This window comes from Phytophthora cinnamomi (genome assembly GCF_018691715.1).
Source record: "Phytophthora cinnamomi strain GKB4 chromosome Unknown Contig16, whole genome shotgun sequence".
Lineage (NCBI taxonomy): Eukaryota > Oomycota > Peronosporomycetes > Peronosporales > Peronosporaceae > Phytophthora > Phytophthora cinnamomi.
This window is the reverse complement of record NW_027150949.1, coordinates 973,745-995,147: the sequence shown is the minus strand read 5'-3', so window position 1 is coordinate 995,147 and position 21,403 is coordinate 973,745. Positions and strand designations below refer to the sequence as shown.

General features: G+C 53.5%; 7 protein-coding genes across 11 annotated transcripts; 2 read left to right on the top strand and 5 right to left on the bottom strand.

Annotated features, from left to right (window-relative positions):
- Positions 1 to 142: 142 nt before the first annotated feature.
- IUM83_02465 (CMGC/MAPK protein kinase) lies at positions 143 to 1,620 on the top strand (the record flags this gene model as incomplete). Its single annotated transcript, XM_067926387.1, has 4 exons — positions 143 to 365; positions 417 to 1,246; positions 1,331 to 1,539; positions 1,614 to 1,620. 4 exons carry the CDS (start codon positions 143 to 145, stop codon positions 1,618 to 1,620), a joined length of 1,269 nt encoding a protein of 422 aa, XP_067796788.1.
- A 1,435-nt stretch (positions 1,621 to 3,055) lies between these two features.
- IUM83_02464 (CMGC/MAPK protein kinase) lies at positions 3,056 to 4,303 on the top strand (the record flags this gene model as incomplete). The annotated part of the gene is made up of 1 exon (XM_067926386.1): positions 3,056 to 4,303. One exon carries the CDS (start codon positions 3,056 to 3,058, stop codon positions 4,301 to 4,303), a length of 1,248 nt encoding a protein of 415 aa, XP_067796546.1.
- Positions 4,304 to 4,593: 290 nt separating this feature from the next.
- IUM83_02463 lies at positions 4,594 to 6,642 on the bottom strand (the record flags this gene model as incomplete). 3 transcript variants are annotated; one of them, XM_067926383.1, is made up of 1 exon in its annotated part: positions 4,594 to 6,642. In XM_067926383.1, the coding sequence occupies one exon, from the start codon at positions 6,640 to 6,642 to the stop codon at positions 4,594 to 4,596; it is 2,049 nt and encodes a 682-aa protein (XP_067796543.1). The 3 variants fall into 3 exon arrangements, with proteins under 3 accessions (XP_067796543.1, XP_067796542.1, XP_067796541.1); XM_067926384.1 differs by having other exon boundaries at positions 4,594 to 5,109; XM_067926385.1 differs by having other exon boundaries at positions 4,594 to 4,878.
- An 857-nt stretch (positions 6,643 to 7,499) lies between these two features.
- IUM83_02462 (Sulfate Permease (SulP) Family) lies at positions 7,500 to 9,574 on the bottom strand (the record flags this gene model as incomplete). Its single annotated transcript, XM_067926382.1, has 2 exons — positions 7,500 to 8,864; positions 8,945 to 9,574. The coding sequence occupies 2 exons, from the start codon at positions 9,572 to 9,574 to the stop codon at positions 7,500 to 7,502; spliced, it is 1,995 nt and encodes a 664-aa protein (XP_067796732.1).
- Positions 9,575 to 11,251: 1,677 nt separating this feature from the next.
- Positions 11,252 to 13,351, bottom strand: IUM83_02461 (the record flags this gene model as incomplete). 2 transcript variants are annotated; one of them, XM_067926380.1, is made up of 1 exon in its annotated part: positions 11,252 to 13,351. In XM_067926380.1, the coding sequence occupies one exon, from the start codon at positions 13,349 to 13,351 to the stop codon at positions 11,252 to 11,254; it is 2,100 nt and encodes a 699-aa protein (XP_067796544.1). The 2 variants fall into 2 exon arrangements, with proteins under 2 accessions (XP_067796544.1, XP_067796545.1); XM_067926381.1 differs by having other exon boundaries at positions 11,252 to 12,838.
- Positions 13,352 to 15,808: 2,457 nt separating this feature from the next.
- On the bottom strand, positions 15,809 to 17,021 carry IUM83_02460 (DNA/RNA polymerase; the record flags this gene model as incomplete). Its single annotated transcript, XM_067926379.1, has 2 exons — positions 15,809 to 15,821; positions 15,895 to 17,021. The coding sequence occupies 2 exons, from the start codon at positions 17,019 to 17,021 to the stop codon at positions 15,809 to 15,811; spliced, it is 1,140 nt and encodes a 379-aa protein (XP_067796581.1).
- Positions 17,022 to 17,036: 15 nt separating this feature from the next.
- Positions 17,037 to 18,863, bottom strand: IUM83_02459 (uncharacterized protein; the record flags this gene model as incomplete). 2 transcript variants are annotated; one of them, XM_067926378.1, is made up of 2 exons in its annotated part: positions 18,064 to 18,077; positions 18,134 to 18,554. In XM_067926378.1, 2 exons carry the CDS (start codon positions 18,552 to 18,554, stop codon positions 18,064 to 18,066), a joined length of 435 nt encoding a protein of 144 aa, XP_067796471.1. The 2 variants fall into 2 exon arrangements, with proteins under 2 accessions (XP_067796470.1, XP_067796471.1); XM_067926377.1 differs by having other exon boundaries at positions 17,037 to 18,863.
- Positions 18,864 to 21,403: the final 2,540 nt, after the last annotated feature.

Sequence of the window (21,403 nt, the reverse complement as noted above, 5' to 3'; positions counted from 1 at the left end):
AGCGCACGCGCAGTCCGCATTCCTCTCGCGCGCGGTTCCCCACATCCGTCTCCAACCGCCGGTGCGCTCGCCGCCCGCCACCGCGCCCTGTAGCGCCCGCGCGCCCGCCGCCAAGTAGAGGTACCCGTTTTGTGGTACAATTATGCGCAGCACCATGATGCGCCGCCGGGAGAGCAACCTGACGCTGGACGAGGAGGACGACGTGGCCGTGCAGATCGAGCGCATCGAGCAGCCCTGGATGGCGCTGGAGCTGTTCCACTCGCTGTGGCAGAACGCCACGCAACACGTGAGCTCCAGCTGCACCTTCACGCGGTACAAGCTCCGAGCTGCCAAGGAGGAGGAGGAGGACAAGGCCCAGAGCTCAGGCACAGCAGCTGCAGTGCACAATACAGGTAGCATCAATGCTGCTGCAGCAGTTGTAGCAGCGGGGAAGGCCGACGGCTTCCAGGAGCAGTTTGTCAGGACAGTGGGGAAGGATCTGGTCGTCTTCCCGCAGAAATCAGGACAGAAGGGCCCGTTCGTGGTGTTGGCGTACGCCAGCGTGGCGGACAACTACGGGCTCAAGACGGTGCTGCTGGTCAGGATGGAGCAGCTCCACGACTCGGAGCAGATCGGCATTACGGTCAAGAACACCGACCCGGTGCACCGCACCAGGATGGCGGCGTTCCTGGGCATCTTGCAGCAGCGGATCCAACCGGGCAGCGCGCCGAAGCGGCCGCACCCGAGGATGGGCGACACGAGCAAGCTGTTCCTGGAGGAGAGCGACCATGAAGGAGCCACGGACTCGGACACATCGTCTGTGGCTCCGTCGACGCCGCCGTTGAGGTCTTTGTCCTCGGCTTCGGTTGAGACTCCGCCGAGACGGAAGGTGTCTACTCAGGCGTCGGCACCTGTAGCAAAACCTCTTACGGTGCCCCGACCAGTGGAACGAGGCAGGTCACACACTATTCGGTACCGCACGGACCGCGATATTGCGTTTGAAGGCTACCTGAGCAAGAAGAGCGACGTGCTCATGAGCTGGAAGGCGACGTACTGCGTTTTGGAGGAGGACACTCTTGCGTTCTATGAAACGCGAGAGGATTTTATCTCGAATACGAAACTTATTGGACGGATTCAACTGCAGGGTATTCAAGACGAAGACATGGGAAAGCCCAATGGCTTCCGCGTGATTGCGGAAGGCAACCACATCAACCACCTGAGCTCGCGGACAGCTTTTGAGAAGGAACAGTGGAAGCGTGCTATCAGCGTTAGTGTTGCTTTGATGTTGCAGAAGGCGATCTGGGTAAATTGGGCGGCTGACTCTCTTTGTTGTGTGAATGCTGCTTGACAGATCGCAATTTCTAAGGCCCCTGAGGTGACGCGCCCGTACGTAGCATTCGCGTCGCAGCCCTTGGAGCCTCACAAGTTTTACCGGCTGCTTGGAGCACTGTTGCGCCAAGAGATTGGCGATTTTCCATTACTCTTCCGGAGTATGCACCCGGATGTCGTCGTGACATCCAACTTTCCGCCGATTGTGCCGTTCTGGGGTCAGTATCGCCGGTACGACGGAGTTTTGTTATTTATCTCCACGCTTCTGGACTCTGTCACTGTGGATAATTTCTCGCTATTGGAAGTCATTGAGCTGGTGCGAGGAGACGCCGACTGTGTAGACGAAACAGGTGCCCACCATGATGGTCTCGCGCCTTCCCCGATCCCAGTCAACTCGTACGTTCTGTCACCTAAAACGGTAGAAGCACCGAAGTCGACCCCTGGTAGCGCATCGACACCATCATCGCAATGGACAAGGCGCCTTGTGGTCACCGGAAAAGAAACGTACAATTTGCTCGACACAGACAACCGGCGGGTCACGCAACTGTTTGTGCATGAACTGTGGCTGGATCACAAAGACCGCTTAGTGCGCTGGCATTTGAACGGAGATGCAGTTGCACTCTCTGTTGCATTCGATGACGCCCCGCGTGGAGAAAATATCCGACTTGTCCTGCCTGGGGAAGCCTCTGCTATCTCGCACTCAATTCCTCCGGGAACATTTTACGTCCAGATTTTACAGGCGCAACAGTTACATGCATCTGAAAATGGAGGTGAGAGTTCTTCCAAGGGAGGCTCACAGCACTCGTTGTCCGCTCCTGCTCCCAAGAAGGGGTACCCGGTGTACGCTCGATGCATCCTGGAGGAAGGGAAGCATATGGAGCAGACTTTGCGTGGACTAAACTTGAAGGAGGGTGAAAATAAGCCCGACGAGTTGGCGAACTCGTCGATAGGTGGTTCTCATAAAGAGAACCGTCGTCCTTCCAAGGGGACTCGATTTTTCCGTGGGTTAAAGCGTGCTGCTGGAATATCTGGAGAACGAGCCGTGGCGAAAATCGGTGATCCGAGTGGATGTGTCACGAATATCTGTAAGTGCATGCCGGTGACGGCTCCAGATGGCCACCATAAAGTTGGTACACTCAATCCAGACTGGTCCAGCAACCTGCGTTTAGAGTTTCCGGGCTGCGCACGAGGCTTTACGTACTTCCTGAAGGTCGAGGTGTTTCAGAGCCGCTTTATGCTACCTGATGAGCTGTTGGGTGTCTGCAAGATTAACGTTACACCTCATCTGTCACTTGTGAATGGATCCGCCGATGCAAAGGCTAACGGAGCGCTTCCTCGTTGGCACAATCTATGCGACCAGTACAACGATTGCAAAGAATCGTGGGCACCACCGACTGTTTTTCGTGGTCGAATTCAGCTTGGTATCATTTTTGCTCCCTCTGTTACGTCTGCGGAGGACTTTCCCCAGTCTCAAGGGCTCCGGCGCATGGCAAGTGATGGCAGATTAGTGGAATCCAGAAGAGGGTCTGGTGACGAGGCACTACTTCAGAGTTTATCCAGCTACAATCTTCGCGAATTTATCCGATCCGACAAACGCGCCTCCACTGGAGCATTTAATCTTCCAACAGGAGGGGAAGGACGGTATATATCTCGTGAGATTCGGAGTAGAACAAATTCATCAGGAAAGCACGCGAAAGGCATAGTCAACGCGGGAAATGTATCATCAGACAACGAAGACAAACGTGAGCTGGCACGTTTGACTCGAGATAACCACAATTTCACGGGGAAGACAACAAAATTCGATGTTCCGAAAAAGTACCAGCTGATTAAGGTGGTGGGTGCTGGAACGTACGGCGAAGTGGTTGCTGCGAGTGACATTGAGTCAGGCACGACTGTTGCTATCAAGAAGGTTACCAACGCATTTCAAGATTTGCCCGATACGAAGCGGATACTTCGGGAGCTGTGTCTACTTGGGCAGCTGAACCACCCAAACCTTATCACACTGTACGATGTGCCTAGACCAGAGCGGTTGTCGTACTTGGAAGACATTTATCTGGTAACGGATCTCATGGAGACGGACTTACACCGCGTGATTCACTCGACTCAAACTCTCACGGATGAACACGTAGCGCACTTCATGCGGCAAATTCTGCGAGCACTAGCCTATTTGCACTCGGCGGATGTTCTTCACCGGGATCTGAAGCCATCGAATATCCTGGTGACGAGCACGTGCGAGGCCAAGATCTGCGACCTCGGACTTGCACGATACGTTGATTACTCAAAGGCGAAAAGGATAAAGGGCGCTTCCCCTGAAGACATGTTCGTAGAGCTGACCGAATACGTGGTAACGCGGTGGTATCGTGCCCCTGAAATTCTGTTGGATGGCTGCCGCTACGACAAACCTTCGGACTTGTGGTCTGCTGGCTGTATTTTGGGAGAGCTATTAGGCCGCAAGCCGTTATTTCCCGGCTCCAGCACAACCAACCAGCTGAACAAGATATTCAATGTTCTTGGCACGCCAGATATCTCGTACACCGCCTATATTCACAAAGAGGCCGCGCAAAAGTGGGTGCACCGTCAGCGTCGGAGATCCAAGATTCCGTTTGGAGAGCTATACCCGAACGCGAACCAACAGGCACTAGATCTCCTGGAGAAACTGCTTGTTTATGATCCGAAAAAGCGCATCACTGCGGTGGAAGCCCTTCACCACCCGTACCTCCGAGAAGCGTTTCGATCCGTGATGACCGACAACCCCGAAGGGGATGAAACTTTTTTTTACGACGAAGCAGAGCAGGCAGAGGACAAATTCGAGGGGAAAATAGATGATTCAAACGAATATGTCCCCGAGTCGAAGCTTGCGATGCAGGAAGCGGTGTTTGAGCAAGTTTGCAAATTTCACCCGGAGGCAAGGGAGTACGAAGAATGGCTAAAGAAACACGACGAGAAGTACTGCGTAGACCCGACAACTGGCAAACTGGTGCCCCTCAAGAATTGAAACTACTACTGCTGACTGCGAAAATAAAGGATCGAATGCCACAGAAAGATTCGAATCTCACCGGGCCGCAGTGTGGACAAAGCTCACATTGTTAGGGCATGAATTGTTGTTTCGTTAAATGCAGGTTTTCCTCGACAGCCCAGACGCCCAGATGATGGTAAGTGCTCCTACTGTCTAGCGTTGCTGCTATCGCCACTGACTAGTTGCACATTTTTTGCGTTGTAGGAGACAGCCGGAACGCTGCCGTCTTAGCCTCGGGAGCGGGTTCTCAGCGACGTCCGCGCTGACAATTACGCAGCATTGTCCGAGCGTGGAGGCGCGCGGAACAAACGAACAGCGTCATCCAGAGAGATGCTCGGATTCCCACTCAGCAGGCGCTTGGGAAGGTTCGTCGCCGCCAAAATGTCGTGGAGACGGCCCTTGGCGTTCGCAATAGCGAAGCGAACTTTGCGCACCGCCAACTTCTCCTGCGTGTCCGACAGCACCTGGATCGTAGTGGCGTCCAGGTCGTTCATGTGGTACGCGTCCAACACCACGCCGTGAATGGTGATACCCTTCTTCCGAAGTCGAGCCATCTCGCGTTCGATAGCTTTGGCTACGCGCTCACAGTTCGCGAAGTACAGCGAACTCTCGGCGCGGACGATGATGATGTCATTGAGATCATGCGCTTCAGGGAACAGGTCGCGGTCGACCAGGGTTCCGTTGTCCAGCTCACCCAGAATCACGACGGGTGAACGCTTCGTCTTGATCATGAGCGCCAGCACGGAGCAGATGATCGACGCGATCAGACCCTCGAGCACACCCAGTCCGAGCGTGAGGATGAAGGAGGCGGCCCAGACGAAGAACTCGTCGCGCTTGACGCGGAAGAGCCACTTGGCCTCCTTGAACTCGACGAGCGTGTACCCCGCGACGATAATGATGGAGGCGAGTGTGGCCCGGGGCAGGTAGTAGAGCGTTCCCGTGAGCGTGTATAGCGCGATGATGACGATGAGCGTGGTGACGATGGAGGCGAGCTGCGTGTGCGCGTTCTGCATGTTGACAGCGGTGCGCGACATACCGCCGGTGGGGGGCATGGCCTGGAAGATGCCGCAGACGACGCTGGCGGCACCGATACCCGTGAGCTCCTGCTCGGTGTTGATATCCTCTCCTCGCTGGATGGCGAGGCGCTTGGCCATGGCGATGCTGGACAGGAAGACGACGAGCGAGACGGTGAGGGAGTTGACGAGGATGGTGCCGAAGCGTCCGCCGCTGATAAGGTCGTCGTCGAATCCGTACCATGGCAGGACGGGTGCAGGGAACCCCCCGGGCACGGTGCCGGTGAGTTTGAGGGCCTTGGGTCCGAGGCTGTATCCGACGATGCCGCCGAAGATGCATACGACGAGGGGTCCGAGGTCGCAAAGTGTGCGAGCGAGGAAGATGGCAATCAGCACGGGCTTTGACCGATGCTGCGAGGAATCGATGGATTTGCGGTTGAGCGACTTGGCCTGGTTCTCGTCTGCTTGAGCGCGGGCGGTAGCGAGACCGACGTATTGCTCGTCAGTGATGGAGAATCCATGACTGTCAGCGGAGTTTCCTTGTGTCTGCTGTTGGTCGTTGGCCGAGTTCGTCTTGGATGGCTCGTCGAATAACTGGGATAGCACAGGCGACGGGAAGAAGCGCTTCTTGATAATCTTCACTGCGATCAAATACGCGATGGAGATCAAACCCACTGCCAACGCGTTCTTGTTCGAGTGTCCGATGAGCTTCAAGTTCTGGTAGAGCGTCTGCACGGGGTAGTCCTGCGAGTTGAACTTGACGCCGAGCACGTTCTGGAACTGCGATAGCATGATGAGCAGTCCGCCGGCCGAGATGAATCCGCCCATGACAGGTCTGGAGAAGAAGTCTGCGACCTGGCTGAGGTTGAGGACGCGGACGAGCAGCAGGATGACTCCGCTGAGGAAGGCGATCATGATGCCGGTGGCGACGCGCTCCTTCTCGTCCTTGATGGGCTCGAGGATGGATCCGGTGAGCAGCGCGACCTCGGATCCGCTGGCGACGGAGAGCACGGTGCTGGAGCCGAAGAGCGCGTAGATGAGCGGCGCCGTGGCGGCCGTGTAGAGTCCGTGGTGCGCGGGTACGTGCATGATGGTGGAGAGCGATACTTCTTGCGGGATGAGCATCATGGCGACGGTGATGCCTGCGACGAGGTCGAACTTGAGGTCTTGTCCGATTTTGTAGTTGGGGAGCCATTTGAGAATGGGGACGTAGTGCTGTGCGAGTTCGAAGGGTGTCTTCTTGGGCGCGAGGTAGCGTTCGTTGGTGGCGCGGTGACCGCCTACGAGCGAGCGCAGCCAACTCATTATACAGTACCGAGTTACGTTGAAGGGGAGGCGAGGTTGTTGAACGGGTTGAAGAGTGGAGGAGTGGTGGCGACTTGAGCTCAAGGCGGGAAATGTCGGAGTGAGTTGGGTGGAGGTTTATTCGAGTAGGTGTTGACTTGAGGTCGATAAGTCCTAGTAGATCTTGGATGTTTGAACGACGCCTTGGGACGATTTACGACCTGGATGCGTATCTGCTAAAGCGGTAGCGGCATGTAGCATCGTTTCAGATGGCTGGAGGCGATGCCGACCTCTGAGAAAGCAGCGCCTGTAGTACGTGACGTGAAGCCCCAGGCCTAGACCATTTAGTTGGCTGCACTTGGACCAATAGCTTGGCATGAAACTCGCGTGTCGAAATGGAGACTCTTGGAGCAATCTATCTTCTGGGCACACAACGCTTTGCTCGAGTTGTGTGGCAAGTAGAGCGTTAGTTCATTTCAGTGCACCGTACTGCTGGTAATATCTTGAGCGGATATAGGTGCGGAATTGAGGGATGGTGTGTCATTTACGCTGGGATCATTTTGTGGCTCTATTTGCACCCCACTTTAGCTCACTCGCGTGCAGTTTCATCTCGAATGGTACTTTGTCGCGTTTACCCTATTACCAATTCGACCAACTTTGCTGAACTTTTTCACTAACGATGATTTCTTACATGTAACGATCGCCAAGATTGAGCGTCTCTGTACATGGAAGAGGTTCTGTAGAAGTGCAACACCGGACTGTGAATATGCAACGACTTTGTCGCGAAAGGTTTTATTATTCAGTGAGACGGGAGATGGTGAAAATGGAGGTGCAGAACGAGATCAAGCCGTGTCACTTCGTGGTCTACTACGTACGCCCTAGACGTGCTCGGCTTCAGCTCCAGACGGCGACTTGATCCCCGAAGGAGTTGCTGCACGGAGCAAGCGTATGGCATCCTCGACAGAGATGCTTGGATTTCCACCAAGGAGGCGAGCTGGCAGATTCGTTGTCGACAGCAAATCGCGCAGGTGGCCCTTGGCGTTCGCGATAACGAAGCGCACGCCGCGCACCGCCAACTTCTCCTGCGTGTCCGACAACACCTGGATCGTAGTAGCGTCCATGTCGTTCATGTGATACGCATCAAGAACGACCCCGGTCGTCGCGCTACCCTGTTTCGAGAGATACGCCATCTCACGCTCGATGGCTTGGGAGACGCGCTCACAGTTCGCGAAGTAAAGTGAGCTTTCGACACGAACGACAACAATGCCCTCAAGGTGACGCGCGTCCGGAAACAGGTTGCGGTCTACAAGGCTGCCGTTATTCAGCTCACCCAAAATCACGACGGGTGAACGCTTCGTCTTGATCATGAGCGCCAGCACGGAGCAGATGATCGACGCGATCAGACCCTCGAGCACACCCAGTCCGAGCGTGAGGATGAAGGAGGCGGCCCAGACGAAGAACTCGTCGCGCTTGACGCGGAAGAGCCACTTGGCCTCCTTGAACTCGACGAGCGTGTACCCCGCGACGATAATGATGGAGGCGAGTGTGGCCCGGGGCAGGTAGTAGAGCGTTCCCGTGAGCGTGTATAGCGCGATGATGACGATGAGCGTGGTGACGATGGAGGCGAGCTGCGTGTGCGCGTTCTGCATGTTGACAGCGGTGCGCGACATACCGCCGGTGGGGGGCATGGCCTGGAAGATGCCGCAGACGACGCTGGCGGCACCGATACCCGTGAGCTCCTGCTCGGTGTTGATATCCTCTCCCCGCTGGATGGCGAGGCGCTTGGCCATGGCGATGCTGGACAGGAAGACGACGAGCGAGACGGTGAGGGAGTTGACGAGGATGGTGCCGAAGCGTCCGCCGCTGATAAGGTCGTCGTCGAATCCGTACCATGGCAGGACGGGTGCAGGGAACCCCCCGGGCACGGTGCCGGTGAGTTTGAGGGCCTTGGGTCCGAGGCTGTATCCGACGATGCCGCCGAAGATGCATACGACGAGGGGTCCGAGGTCGCAAAGTGTGCGAGCGAGGAAGATGGCAATCAGCACGGGCTTTGACCGATGCTGCGAGGAATCGATGGATTTGCGGTTGAGCGACTTGGCCTGGTTCTCGTCTGCTTGAGCGCGGGCGGTAGCGAGACCGACGTATTGCTCGTCAGTGATGGAGAATCCATGACTGTCGGCGGAGTTTCCTTGTGTCTGCTGTTGGTCGTTGGCCGAGTTCGTCTTGGATGGCTCGTCGAATAACTGGGATAGCACAGGCGACGGGAAGAAGCGCTTCTTGATAATCTTCCTGCGATCAAATACGCGATGGAGATCAAACCCACTGCCAACGCGTTCTTGTTCGAGTGTCCGATGAGCTTCAAGTTCTGGTAGAGCGTCTGCACGGGGTAGTCCTGCGAGTTGAACTTGACGCCGAGCACGTTCTGGAACTGCGATAGCATGATGAGCAGTCCGCCGGCCGAGATGAATCCGCCCATGACAGGTCTGGAGAAGAAGTCTGCGACCTGGCTGAGGTTGAGGACGCGGACGAGCAGCAGGATGACTCCGCTGAGGAAGGCGATCATGATGCCGGTGGCGACGCGCTCCTTCTCGTCCTTGATGGGCTCGAGGATGGATCCGGTGAGCAGCGCGACCTCGGATCCGCTGGCGACGGAGAGCACGGTGCTGGAGCCGAAGAGCGCGTAGATGAGCGGCGCCGTGGCGGCCGTGTAGAGTCCGTGGTGCGCGGGTACGTGCATGATGGTGGAGAGCGATACTTCTTGCGGGATGAGCATCATGGCGACGGTGATGCCTGCGACGAGGTCGAACTTGAGGTCTTGTCCGATTTTGTAGTTGGGGAGCCATTTGAGAATGGGGACGTAGTGCTGTGCGAGTTCGAAGGGTGTCTTCTTGGGCGCGAGGTAGCGTTCGTTGGCGGCGCGGTGACCGCCTACGAGGGAGCGTAGCCAATCCATGGTTGCTATCGATTTCGCAAAAGTTGGAATGAAGTCGATGGTAGTGCTGCGCGAGGGCGTTAAGAAGCTTATATATACGTACTTGTCTTGGTGAAACCTCCGACTTGAGAGCTGGCTGCAGTGAACTAAGCATTCCCTGGATCACGTACTCTCAATAGAGAGTACGAGATGGTGAGGACGCTAGGTTGGCGATTATAGAGACCACTGAGATCATGCGGTAATGGCGGCGATGCGACGAGAGAGCGATCTTTACTGCTCATTCGTTTACTTGCAAGGCGCAACGGATACCGACATGTTAGGGAATGAAACGGACTCAGTCCAGATGCCTTCAGCGGGCGTCCACCAGTTGGAGCTCAGTATTGGTGCCACGCGACTGCAGACGACATTGCTGGAGCTGTTAAGGGCTATCATTGGATCCTCCATCCCAACGATGGTTTCAGTAGTGATGTCCTCAAACTATGGTTTCAAGGCTCGAACAACGGAGCTCTGTTCGACTACAACCACCATGTTCGTAGTATTCTGCTGTTGGTTTTAACTAGACCAGTGATTATCCCACCTACTACTTAACAAGTAACAACAACACTACATTCTAACTCATTGCACGGCACGAGCAGCGTGAGCGTCAAGTCTGCGGGTAGTAAAATGCGTTCGACATATCATTTTCATTTATATTAACATAGTTCTTCAATCATATATATATTACTATTGATACAATAGTACTAATTGAAGCTCGAAGTCTGAATAATATTTTTCCTAGCTACAAATATAAAACTACTCGGTCATTATTAAAACGAAACATTTGTACCCTCCTGAACACCGACTACTACAGCCCAACATAAACCAGCAGACATCAATTTACCATCGACTATCGTAGAGCTGTAGCTAAGCGTCGTCACATACAGCCTGGCATTGTGTTGTTGATATTTATGAAATACGCTTCAGCCTACACAGCGTGCAGGGAATATCTTTTTTTTTGGCAAAATATGACCGAGGAGTATTCGTTTCGACTATTACAAAACGAAAACTGTTATTTGCACAAAAAAAGGCAGTAACAATGACTACAATCGCTACTGTGCACTTTGTAGTACTATTCAAACTGCACATGTGCAAACAAGGAAAGTTCGTTAAAACAAGTTTCTTACCTACTTCGAAACGTGTGCACTGCGGTACAATAGCTCCCAGTGTGTAGCATAACGCATACGCACAGAAAGCCGAAAAGCCTACACCACCACGTCGGCGGCAGGGCTCCCGAAAAATTCAATTGCGCTCAAAATATTTGCAGTAATAGTACGAACATAATTTATTTTGGCCACGCTATATATTACATAAATAACTTATTGATGCTGAACTATGACCATACGCTCGCACCGCGTCAAAAAACTCTCGTTGCTTTCCCTCCACTGAGTTCAAATCCATTCTTGCCATGTTCACGAGCCAGCGTTGCCTTCGCGAGACTGGACACGCAGCGCCAGTCGCTGCTGCCCTTCACGTTGAAGATTATGTTGTTTCTCCGTGCGAACAAGACATACTGGGATGCGGGAGTCCCTCATGCCTGCCCTAGGGTGCATGTGGACTAATGGCGCCGTAATGGATGTTCATCACTTGGCATTGCAATTATTTACTGTAGGCTGTGGATGTTGCAGTGCGTTATTTATTTTGCTAGTCTTGTTTGCTCAATCATAAATGCAATACTCGGGAGCCCTGGTCGGCGGTAGCACCCAACGATGACGGCGACGTATTACCCGACACCGGCAAAGCGCGGAACAAGCGTAAAGCATCATCCACAGACACACGAGGGCCACCTCCAAAAATGCGCTTGGGAAGGTTCGTCGCCGCTAAAATGTCGTGGAGACGGCCCTTGGCGTTCGCAATAGCGAAGCGAACTTTGCGCACCGCCAACTTCTCCTGCGTGTCCGACAGCACCTGGATCGTAGTAGCGTCCAGGTCGTTCATGTGGTACGCGTCCAGCACCACGCCGTGAATGGTGATACCCTTCTTCCGAAGTCGAGCCATCTCGCGTTCGATAGCTTTGGCTACGCGCTCGCAGTTGGCGAAATACAGCGAACTCTCGGCGCGGATGATGATGATGTCATTGAGATCTTGCGCTTCAGGGAACAGGTCGCGGTCGACCAGGGTTCCGTTGTCCAGCTCACCCAGAATCACGACGGGTGAACGCTTCGTCTTGATCATGAGCGCCAGCACGGAGCAGATGATCGACGCGATCAGACCCTCGAGCACACCCAGTCCGAGCGTGAGGATGAAGGAGGCGGCCCAGACGAAGAACTCGTCGCGCTTGACGCGGAAGAGCCACTTGGCCTCCTTGAACTCGACGAGCGTGTACCCCGCGACGATAATGATGGAGGCGAGTGTGGCCCGGGGCAGGTAGTAGAGCGTTCCCGTGAGCGTGTATAGCGCGATGATGACGATGAGCGTGGTGACGATGGAGGCGAGCTGCGTGTGCGCGTTCTGCATGTTGACAGCGGTGCGCGACATACCGCCGGTGGGGGGCATGGCCTGGAAGATGCCGCAGACGACGCTGGCGGCACCGATACCCGTGAGCTCCTGCTCGGTGTTGATATCCTCTCCCCGCTGGATGGCGAGGCGCTTGGCCATGGCGATGCTGGACAGGAAGACGACGAGCGAGACGGTGAGGGAGTTGACGAGGATGGTGCCGAAGCGTCCGCCGCTGATAAGGTCGTCGTCGAATCCGTACCATGGCAGGACGGGTGCAGGGAACCCCCCGGGCACGGTGCCGGTGAGTTTGAGGGCCTTGGGTCCGAGGCTGTATCCGACGATGCCGCCGAAGATGCATACGACGAGGGGTCCGAGGTCGCAAAGTGTGCGAGCGAGGAAGATGGCAATCAGCACGGGCTTTGACCGATGCTGCGAGGAATCGATGGATTTGCGGTTGAGCGACTTGGCCTGGTTCTCGTCTGCTTGAGCGCGGGCGGTAGCGAGACCGACGTATTGCTCGTCAGTGATGGAGAATCCATGACTGTCGGCGGAGTTTCCTTGTGTCTGCTGTTGGTCGTTGGCCGAGTTCGTCTTGGATGGCTCGTCGAATAACTGGGATAGCACAGGCGACGGGAAGAAGCGCTTCTTGATAATCTTCCCTGCGATCAAATACGCGATGGAGATCAAACCCACTGCCAACGCGTTCTTGTTCGAGTGTCCGATGAGCTTCAAGTTCTGGTAGAGCGTCTGCACGGGGTAGTCCTGCGAGTTGAACTTGACGCCGAGCACGTTCTGGAACTGCGATAGCATGATGAGCAGTCCGCCGGCCGAGATGAATCCGCCCATGACAGGTCTGGAGAAGAAGTCTGCGACCTGGCTGAGGTTGAGGACGCGGACGAGCAGCAGGATGACTCCGCTGAGGAAGGCGATCATGATGCCGGTGGCGACGCGCTCCTTCTCGTCCTTGATGGGCTCGAGGATGGATCCGGTGAGCAGCGCGACCTCGGATCCGCTGGCGACGGAGAGCACGGTGCTGGAGCCGAAGAGCGCGTAGATGAGCGGCGCCGTGGCGGCCGTGTAGAGTCCGTGGTGCGCGGGTACGTGCATGATGGTGGAGAGCGATACTTCTTGCGGGATGAGCATCATGGCGACGGTGATGCCTGCGACGAGGTCGAACTTGAGGTCTTGTCCGATTTTGTAGTTGGGGAGCCATTTGAGAATGGGGACGTAGTGCTGTGCGAGTTCGAAGGGTGTCTTCTTGGGCGCGAGGTAGCGTTCGTTGGTGGCGCGGTGACCGCCTACGAGCGAGCGCAGCCAACTCATTATACAGTACCGAGTTACGTTGAAGGGGAGGCGAGGTTGTTGAACAAGTTGAAAAGTGGAGGGCTGGTGGCCACTTGAACTCAAGGCGGAAAATGTCGGAGTGTGTCTCGGTTGCTGGCCGTAGCTTGGGTTCGAGTTTTGACCGTACACCAAATGTGCTGGATCGGAAGGTAGGCTGCATTGGGTCTCGAGAGTAGTGCGCAGGCGATTAACAACCAAAAAGGTAAGTCGCTTGGGTCAAGCAGCACGACAGTACATCGGGACAGTTCGATGGCCCGCAGCATCGATTATGGAGAGGAAGGCGAACACGCGTTTTAAATGCTGAGACCAGCTAAACCCTAATGCATTTTTCGCGTCTATCAGTCGCGTGCTTCACCGTTTTGCTTTTATGCATGTAAGGGTGTGACTTGGACGTCCGTCTGCCAATGAGATGGCAGAGGACTCCCACGTCAATTGCTAAAGCATACCTTTCTGTTTACCGTAAAACCACGGGTTCATTGCGACACTCGTAAAATGTTCCTGTCCTATATAATTTGTTGGCAAATTATGAGTTTTTACGGCGTAAAAACTAAACCTGTCATTGTGTAGTGTCTTGACAGCCTGAACTAGAGCTTGAGTCGGCGACAGCCTTACTTGTTAGTCGACTTGAGCTCTGGAATGCAAATTCAGATGTCATTTAAAAGTTAGCCTTTCCTGCAGCTACTCGACCATGCTTGTTCCTAGTGCTCCCTAGGTAACCACCGTCTAGTGCCTCTTGCCACCAGGCGGAGGTTTTGCAACTACAGGATCCGATGCTCGTTGCAGGAAACGGATGGCCAAATGATTCACACACTACACAGCCCACCAATGCAGGCTATCCGTAGTTGCGTTGTCGAGTCTTGTTACCTCGAGCAGTGCCTGATCCACGTTTTTGATTGGCCTGCGGTCGACTCAGTGCTGTCGATGGCGTTGTTGAAGAATTGGGTTTGGTGTTGTTGTTCGGCGTTAGCGTTGCCATGTACGCAGTAAGGTCGTCATCGGCGACCTCATCAATGTAGTGCTGCAGTTTGATTCTGACGTCCTCGTGTAGTTGCTTTATAGGCTCCCATGAGTTCTCGATGTCTTCGAGTCCTTCCCAGGCGACAAGGACTTCATAGCCATGATCCAAGCTGGGACGATGATCGACAAGGTTTCGCACTGTCAGGTATACATCTTGATTGGTGATGTGCTCTATCACTTCTTCCGTGACGTCAAAAGAGCGATCTGCATACATCTTGAGACGAGAGCCATGCACTTCTCTTGTGGCACCAGTCAGAAGGTGTTCTACAGTGAAGGAGTTGGGTTTGGCGCCTACGACACGGTAGGGTCCAACCCACTTCACAGATAGCTTGTTGGTCTTCAGACGCGACTCAATTCGCGACCACAGTACGAAATCGCCGATGTGAAAGTTGACAGGCGTAGCGCTGCGTTGGTTGCGCTTGTTTCGACGGGTTTGTGCGCTCTTGGCTTGTTCCAACTTTTGGTGCATGCGGTGCAAATGTTGACGGAGCGCGTCCACCTTCACCTTGATGCTGGCTGGTATGTCCTCAATGCTCACCACTTGTGCGTTGCCCTTGGCTGTCTGCACGACTATGCTTTGTAGTGGAGATGGGCACGCCAGACCCGTGAATACTTCAATGGGCGACAAGTTGGCAAGTGATGGCACAGCAGTCTGATTGAGATTTGCTTGAACTAGGGGGAGAAGATCGACCCACTGTTCTTGTCGGAGCCGAAACTCTAGTATCATGACACGGAATACTTGCAAGATGTCCCTGTTGATCCGCTCGACGCTGCCATTGATCCATGGGCAGTATGCTACAGTGAAACTTTGGCGACTCTGCATGCGGTGAGCAAGCTCGGCTATCAGCTCGTTTTTGAAGTGGGTCGCCGTATCACTGATCAGTACTTGTGGTGGTCCAAAGCGCATGTTCCATTCCAGGATAGCATGGGCTGCTGTTGCTGCATCGGCCTGCTTGCACGCCACTAGTTCGCAGAAGTGAGAGTAGTCGTCCTTCAGCACCAAGATGTAGTCGTTAGTGTTGTCGTAGTTTCCAATGTAGAGAAAATCCATGTGTAGTCCTTCATTGCGCTCCTTGGATCGAAACAGCTCGCCATACGGTCTAGGGACAATGTTGCCCCCCTTGACATGGCGACACAATAGACAGTCAGCGCAGAATGCTCTTGCCTTGATGTGCACATTGGGGATGTCAAAGAACCGCTCAAGTTGTTGCACCATCGCGTTGACTCCACGATGTCCCTGAGCTCCACAGTGGGCTACAATCATGAGGCGTAGAAGCAGGTCATCAGCTTTCTCTGGAATCCACGGCCTCGAACAAGAGTCGACGTACACATCTTGGTCGTCAAGCTGATGTGATATGGGCGCTACTTTGCCCCTCTGAGCTGCTTGTATGTCCGCGATACTGGGCCATTCCATGTCTACTAGAGGTCGTAGCTGGTGCGACATTGTAGTATTCCATCGCTTCATCGAGCTAGTGTGAGTTTCAGCCGATTTCTCTCCTGCCCACCTGGAGAACATGTCAGCCCAGACATTGTCCTCGCCAGCAATGTGCTCGATTTCATAGTTGTACTCATTGAGCTTCAAACTCCAGCGAAGCAGTTTGCCACGAATGTGCTTCTCGATTTCAGAGCCCGGTGCAAATATGTAGATGAGATTTCTATGATCTGTGAACATCTTGAAGCCCTTGTCTCTGATCAGTAGGTAGTCCAGCTCGGAGCATGCCCGCACAATCGGGTAGCCCTCCTTTTCAATGACGCTCCAGTACCGGGAGGCGCCATGGAAGGTCCCGCTCATGCAGTGCAAGAGGTCATGGTGCTGGTCTCTGACCGGTGTGCGGTTATCCCAGTCCTTCACTTGCGTCAAGATGATGCTCCAGCCCTCGTCACTCGCATCACTGTACATGCAGATGGTGCCTGCTGAGTCTGGTAGCGCAAGGGTGGCAGCATTTTGTAACAGGTTCTTCACGTGTTGAAAGCTTTCAATTTCATCTGGGGTCAGCTCTATAGAGATGTTGCCAGCTACACGTTTGGTTCGACGGGTGCCAGCCAGCTCCTTGTCCAGTCGTTCTTGCAGGGGCTTGCACATCCGGGCAAAATCAACCAAACTGCTGCGCATCCAACCGGCAGCACACAAGAATTGTTGCAGTGCCCCAGCAGTGGTGGGCACGGGCATGTCAATCAGTGCTTGAATCTTGCTCGAGTCGTACGACACACCATCCTTGGTCAGCACACGGCCACACCACTTCGCGGTTCTGGTGTACAAACAAGTCTTGTCCATTCCTAGGAACAGGCCATACTTCTCCAACTGCGAGTAAATCAAATCAATAGTCTCGAGAAATTCATCAATTGTTCGTGCGTATATGAGTAGGTCGTCCACCCAAACAAGTACGTGCTCGAACAGAAGATTTTTCTCACGCATCACCTTCTCAATAGACTGCTGAAAATGCAGGGAGGAGTCGACAGATCCTTGCTGCAGGCGAGTTGGCGTGATGACTTCACCATCAGCAGCCATGTATGACTGGCATTCTTGACTCTCAGCAGCAAGGGCCATCTGAAAAAAACTCTTGATGAAATCCGCTGTTTGCTTGTGCTCCTTGCCCCTTACATCCTCCAGATGAGTCTCATTGTTAGTCATGCCACCTGCGAGTGGCTACGTGAGAGCGTTAACCGGTCTGAAGTCAATCGTCTGTCTCCACTCGTTCTCCTTGCCGGGCTTGCGCACAGGCAGTGCTGGGCATGCCCAATGACTCTCAGGATTTTTGTAGGCCCAGCCGATGGCAATTAGCTTTTCGTTGAACTGACGCAGGAAATCTCGTTGCGCAGGGGCATATTTCCTGGGCTTGCAGCGATAGGGCTCCGCTCCATCCTTAAGTCGAATCGTGAACGGTGTAAGTCGAGCTGGGGGGTCATCGCTAATTTGTAGACGCCAAATGTCCCTTTTTGATGCAATTGCATACAGCTCTTCACTCCTTTCAGCCGGAAACCCATTGTTCACTGCCTCTGTAACCATCTCACGAAGACGCACTTTGATGGCATCAGCATCAGGTCCAGAAATAGGCTTGTAGTCCCGCTCATCATCGAACGGATCAATATCAGCAACTCCCCGGGTGACCAGTCCTGCCAGAAGTTCGTCGACGTCGATGCCGAGAGCCTTCAACGTCCTCTTGCCCAGTAGGAATTCTTCTTCAGGGGTCTCGGTGATAATGCAGGTCAGCCCACGCAAATTCACGCGTCCAGCAACAGTTTGCAGTCCAATATCCAGATCTACAAACTCTGTGCATGTAATCAGAGCTCCTCCGACAGCTACTCCTTCAACTGGAGTGTCAAGTTTCAGAGGCTCCACAGTAGGGTCCAGGATTTGCAACTCTTGGACGATGTTTCGCGGAATGATGTTGTAGGTCGTGCCGTTGTCCAAACAATAATGCATTACAACCAGATCGTTGAAAATGACCTCTCGATCACCGATACATTCACTCGTTGCTAGGCGCTTCACCGTCGTTTTTTCAGGACCACCCTTCTTCTTCTCCAAGTATGCCCTCAATGCTTCCCTCTTCTGCGTTTCGTCGGCAGTCGGGCAGTCCTCCAGCCAGTGATCACCACGTCGGCAGTGCAGGCAACCATTCTGCGGTGGACCTTCGCGCTTCCTGTGCGCTGGCCTCTGTGCTGGTCTTCGATCGTCATGGTGGCCCTGCTTTTTGTCATTGATGACCTGCTTCTTGTCATAGTTGAACTGCTTCTTGTCATGACCAAGCTGCTTCTTGTGTCTGTTGTCCTTGTTGCCACTGTCCCGCTTATCCATGCGCTGGTACAAGTCGAAGGCCTGCTGGTTCTTGATGGCCTCATGCTTCACGACATCAAAAAGGCGGTGCAAGTCTGCCTTGAGAGCAGGATCATATTCGATGACCCGCTTGACTTGATCTTTGAGTGTGCCGGGTCTCAGATTCTCCACTATGATCTTGCACTTCAACTTCGTATTGCTTTTTAGGATCTTGCCCAGACCGTGCACCTCAATTACCTCCTCCATACGGTCGAAGTAGTCCAGGATGCGTGCTTTCACGTCCTTCTGCCCCAGGTCCAGCTTCAAGTGTTGTGCCATGATCCCCATCACGTCCGGCGTAGCATCATTCATCACGCTGCCAAGGATGTGATCAATTGCTGCAGTCAGCATCTCCTCGGTGATGTTCTCAACAGGAATTCGTAACTCGAACTCCGAGAACGACTTCAACAACCTCTTGTTTATGCTCTTCAGCACGGGCCTTCGCACGGCGGCGATAGCCTCTCCCGTTTCCGCACAGCGATTTTCCACTGCATCTTCATACAGGACCCGCTCGTGCTTCCACTTCACCAGGGCTTCATGCGCGAAGCTTGTGATGAGCGGTGGTTCTTGCAGCGTAACCCCTTTGGGCCTCACACTGCTGCTTCCCGCGTCGCCGTCCGTGTTGGCACGGCTTCGCTTTGGCGGACTTGGCTCCGCCATGCTACTTGAACACAGCTAAAGTATACTTTGTAGTGTCTTGACAGCCTGAACTAGAGCTTGAGTCGGCGACAGCCTTGCTTGTTAGTCGACTTGAGATCTGGAATGCAAATTCAGATGTCATTTAAAAGTTAGCCTTTCCTGCAGCTACTCGACCATGCTTGTTCCTAGTGCTCCCTAGGTAACCACCGTCTAGTGCCTCTTGCCACCAGGCGGAGGTTTTGCAACTACAGGATCCGATGCTCGTTGCAGGAAACGGATGGCCAAATGATTCACACACTACACATTGCATAATTTGCGGATTGAAGAAATGCTTAGCCTTTTCCATACAAATATTAAGATAAAAATGTTGTGTCACCCCCATATATCTGATCTCTGCACCGTCTTTGCCGAAAACCTTACAATTTTTACGTATTGTATTGAGGCTGTGCGTTGCGGTGAACCCGTGGTTTACGGTACGCTGTACAGCGTAATAAAATATTGCATTGTTTTTGTTCGTTACATGCTAACCTACTGGCAAGAATAATCATGATTATGGGACGCATAAACATGGAGTTTCATGCGATCTCATTCGTTTCGTTTTATTTCTCAGTGAGGTACATTGATGTCACTTAGTTCTAGCTAACGACGTCCTATATCCGTACCAGCAGAAGCCTCTATATCTTCCGTTATCTACCGAAACTCTAGCCGTAGCTCCCGGCTCAGCCTAGAGTTGCGCCATTACTTACACCGCGGCAGTCGCGGGTTCCGAAGATCCCTCAGATAAGGTTTGGGCTATCCAATGCCGGGACGTGATATCCGCAGCGCGCCCACTTGCTACCTGCAGCGCGCGTGCATACAAATTTCGAGTAACGCAATCGGCTGTTCTGGTTCAGAGCCGCACGCCTCAAATATAACAGAAGTTGGCACCAAATGAAAGGCGACACCGGATTTGTCGACAAGCTTCCAACCGCACAAGCAACATGCCCTCCCCCCGCACGCCCTCATCACCAACCAAGAAGGCCCGAAAGTGCCCCGGCGCTGGCCGCCGAGTCGCCGGCACCGCCCGCACGCCCTTATGCCCCGGCCAAGAAGGCTCGAAAGAGCCCCGACGCACCACCAACAGAAGGCCAAACAGGTTCCAATCGGGATACTGATTTTGGGGCCGACCGTTACGATGCCGGTGGTAGTGCTGCTGGTGCTGCCGCTGGTGATAAAGATGGAGACATGAACGCTCATGAAGTGGAAAGTGAAATTGCTCTCGCAGAGGATATTGAAGATGGAGAAACTGTGGCGTATCGAGACACGATCAGTTCCACCGAAGACGATGGACTAGCTTTACGGGGATAAAATGGACAATTAAAGGGAGAGAGCGGAATTCTGAAACCATGAATATTTTGTTTTGGATATTTTTTTTGCAATTGACGAGGTGAAGATGATTCTGCGTGAGACCAAAGGCTTGCATATATGCAAGTGGCTTCGAGAGCTGAGAAACCCAACTCACCGTCAAGCGGTTATTGATGCGGACAGAAATTTTGCGCACCCGGCATTTCGCCTAGCCTACCAGCACCTCGTAGCGTTTGTCTCTAGAGTACACCTTGCATGGAGCTTGCTGGGGCGTTTCACTGTTGTGGAGTCTCTACCCCGAGTAGCAAGGGCGAGCAGCTACGCCGAGATTCCCAATCTTGTGAGACTGCTGCAGCAATGATTGCACCGGAATGGGTACAAGCGTCGTTGTTATTGGTGCTTGAGGAGGACACAGACCTGATCTTTGTGCCCGGTGGTTTTGCTGGTGCCTCACCAAAACGAATTGCAGCAATTTGGGGGCCTTATCACGGGGGTCTCTCGTGGTTTATCGGGGAGATCTTCCCCATGCCGATGTGCCATACCAGAATGGCAACATCCGTGTACAGACCTATGTAAACGTTGATGGAGTTGACCCTGATGATCGAGTTGTCGAGCCAGTCGTGGGGCGTTCTACCGGTGCAAGCATTGCTTGAAACGCTGCGATGGCTCAAGGGGTTTGTCAAACCATGTCCAATACTGTGCTGACAACCCCGACAAGAAAATGATTGCTGAGAGACGCAAACGCAACAATGACAAAGGTGCTTATTGCAAGCACTGCAAGCATCATTTCGGAAAGAAGAATACCTACCATGCTCACGATTGTCCTGGACATCGCCGCAACAACGATACAGAAGGTGACGATTAACAAAGATGATATTGTAGTGGGTCTAACTTGACTCACTACTTTAGCTTACACATTGCGCAACGTGTATGAGGAAGCGTAAGTCCTTAGTAATTACTTAGGTTAATTATATTTGAATACACAAATATAAGTTAAGTGAGAAAGGATTCCAAGTGACTTAGATTATGTAAAATGAGAACTGTATTGCTTGTAAATTGATCTTCCTCTAAAATCTGCTAAAAACTGTTTATCATCTATGAAAGGGTTGACAGCGGCTGGCTGTCAGAGCCCCGCTAATATGCATGACTCTGATTGGTAGAAAGATGCTGCTTTCTACCAATAGGATCTTTAGGTAGGTGTGGATCACTCACTGTGG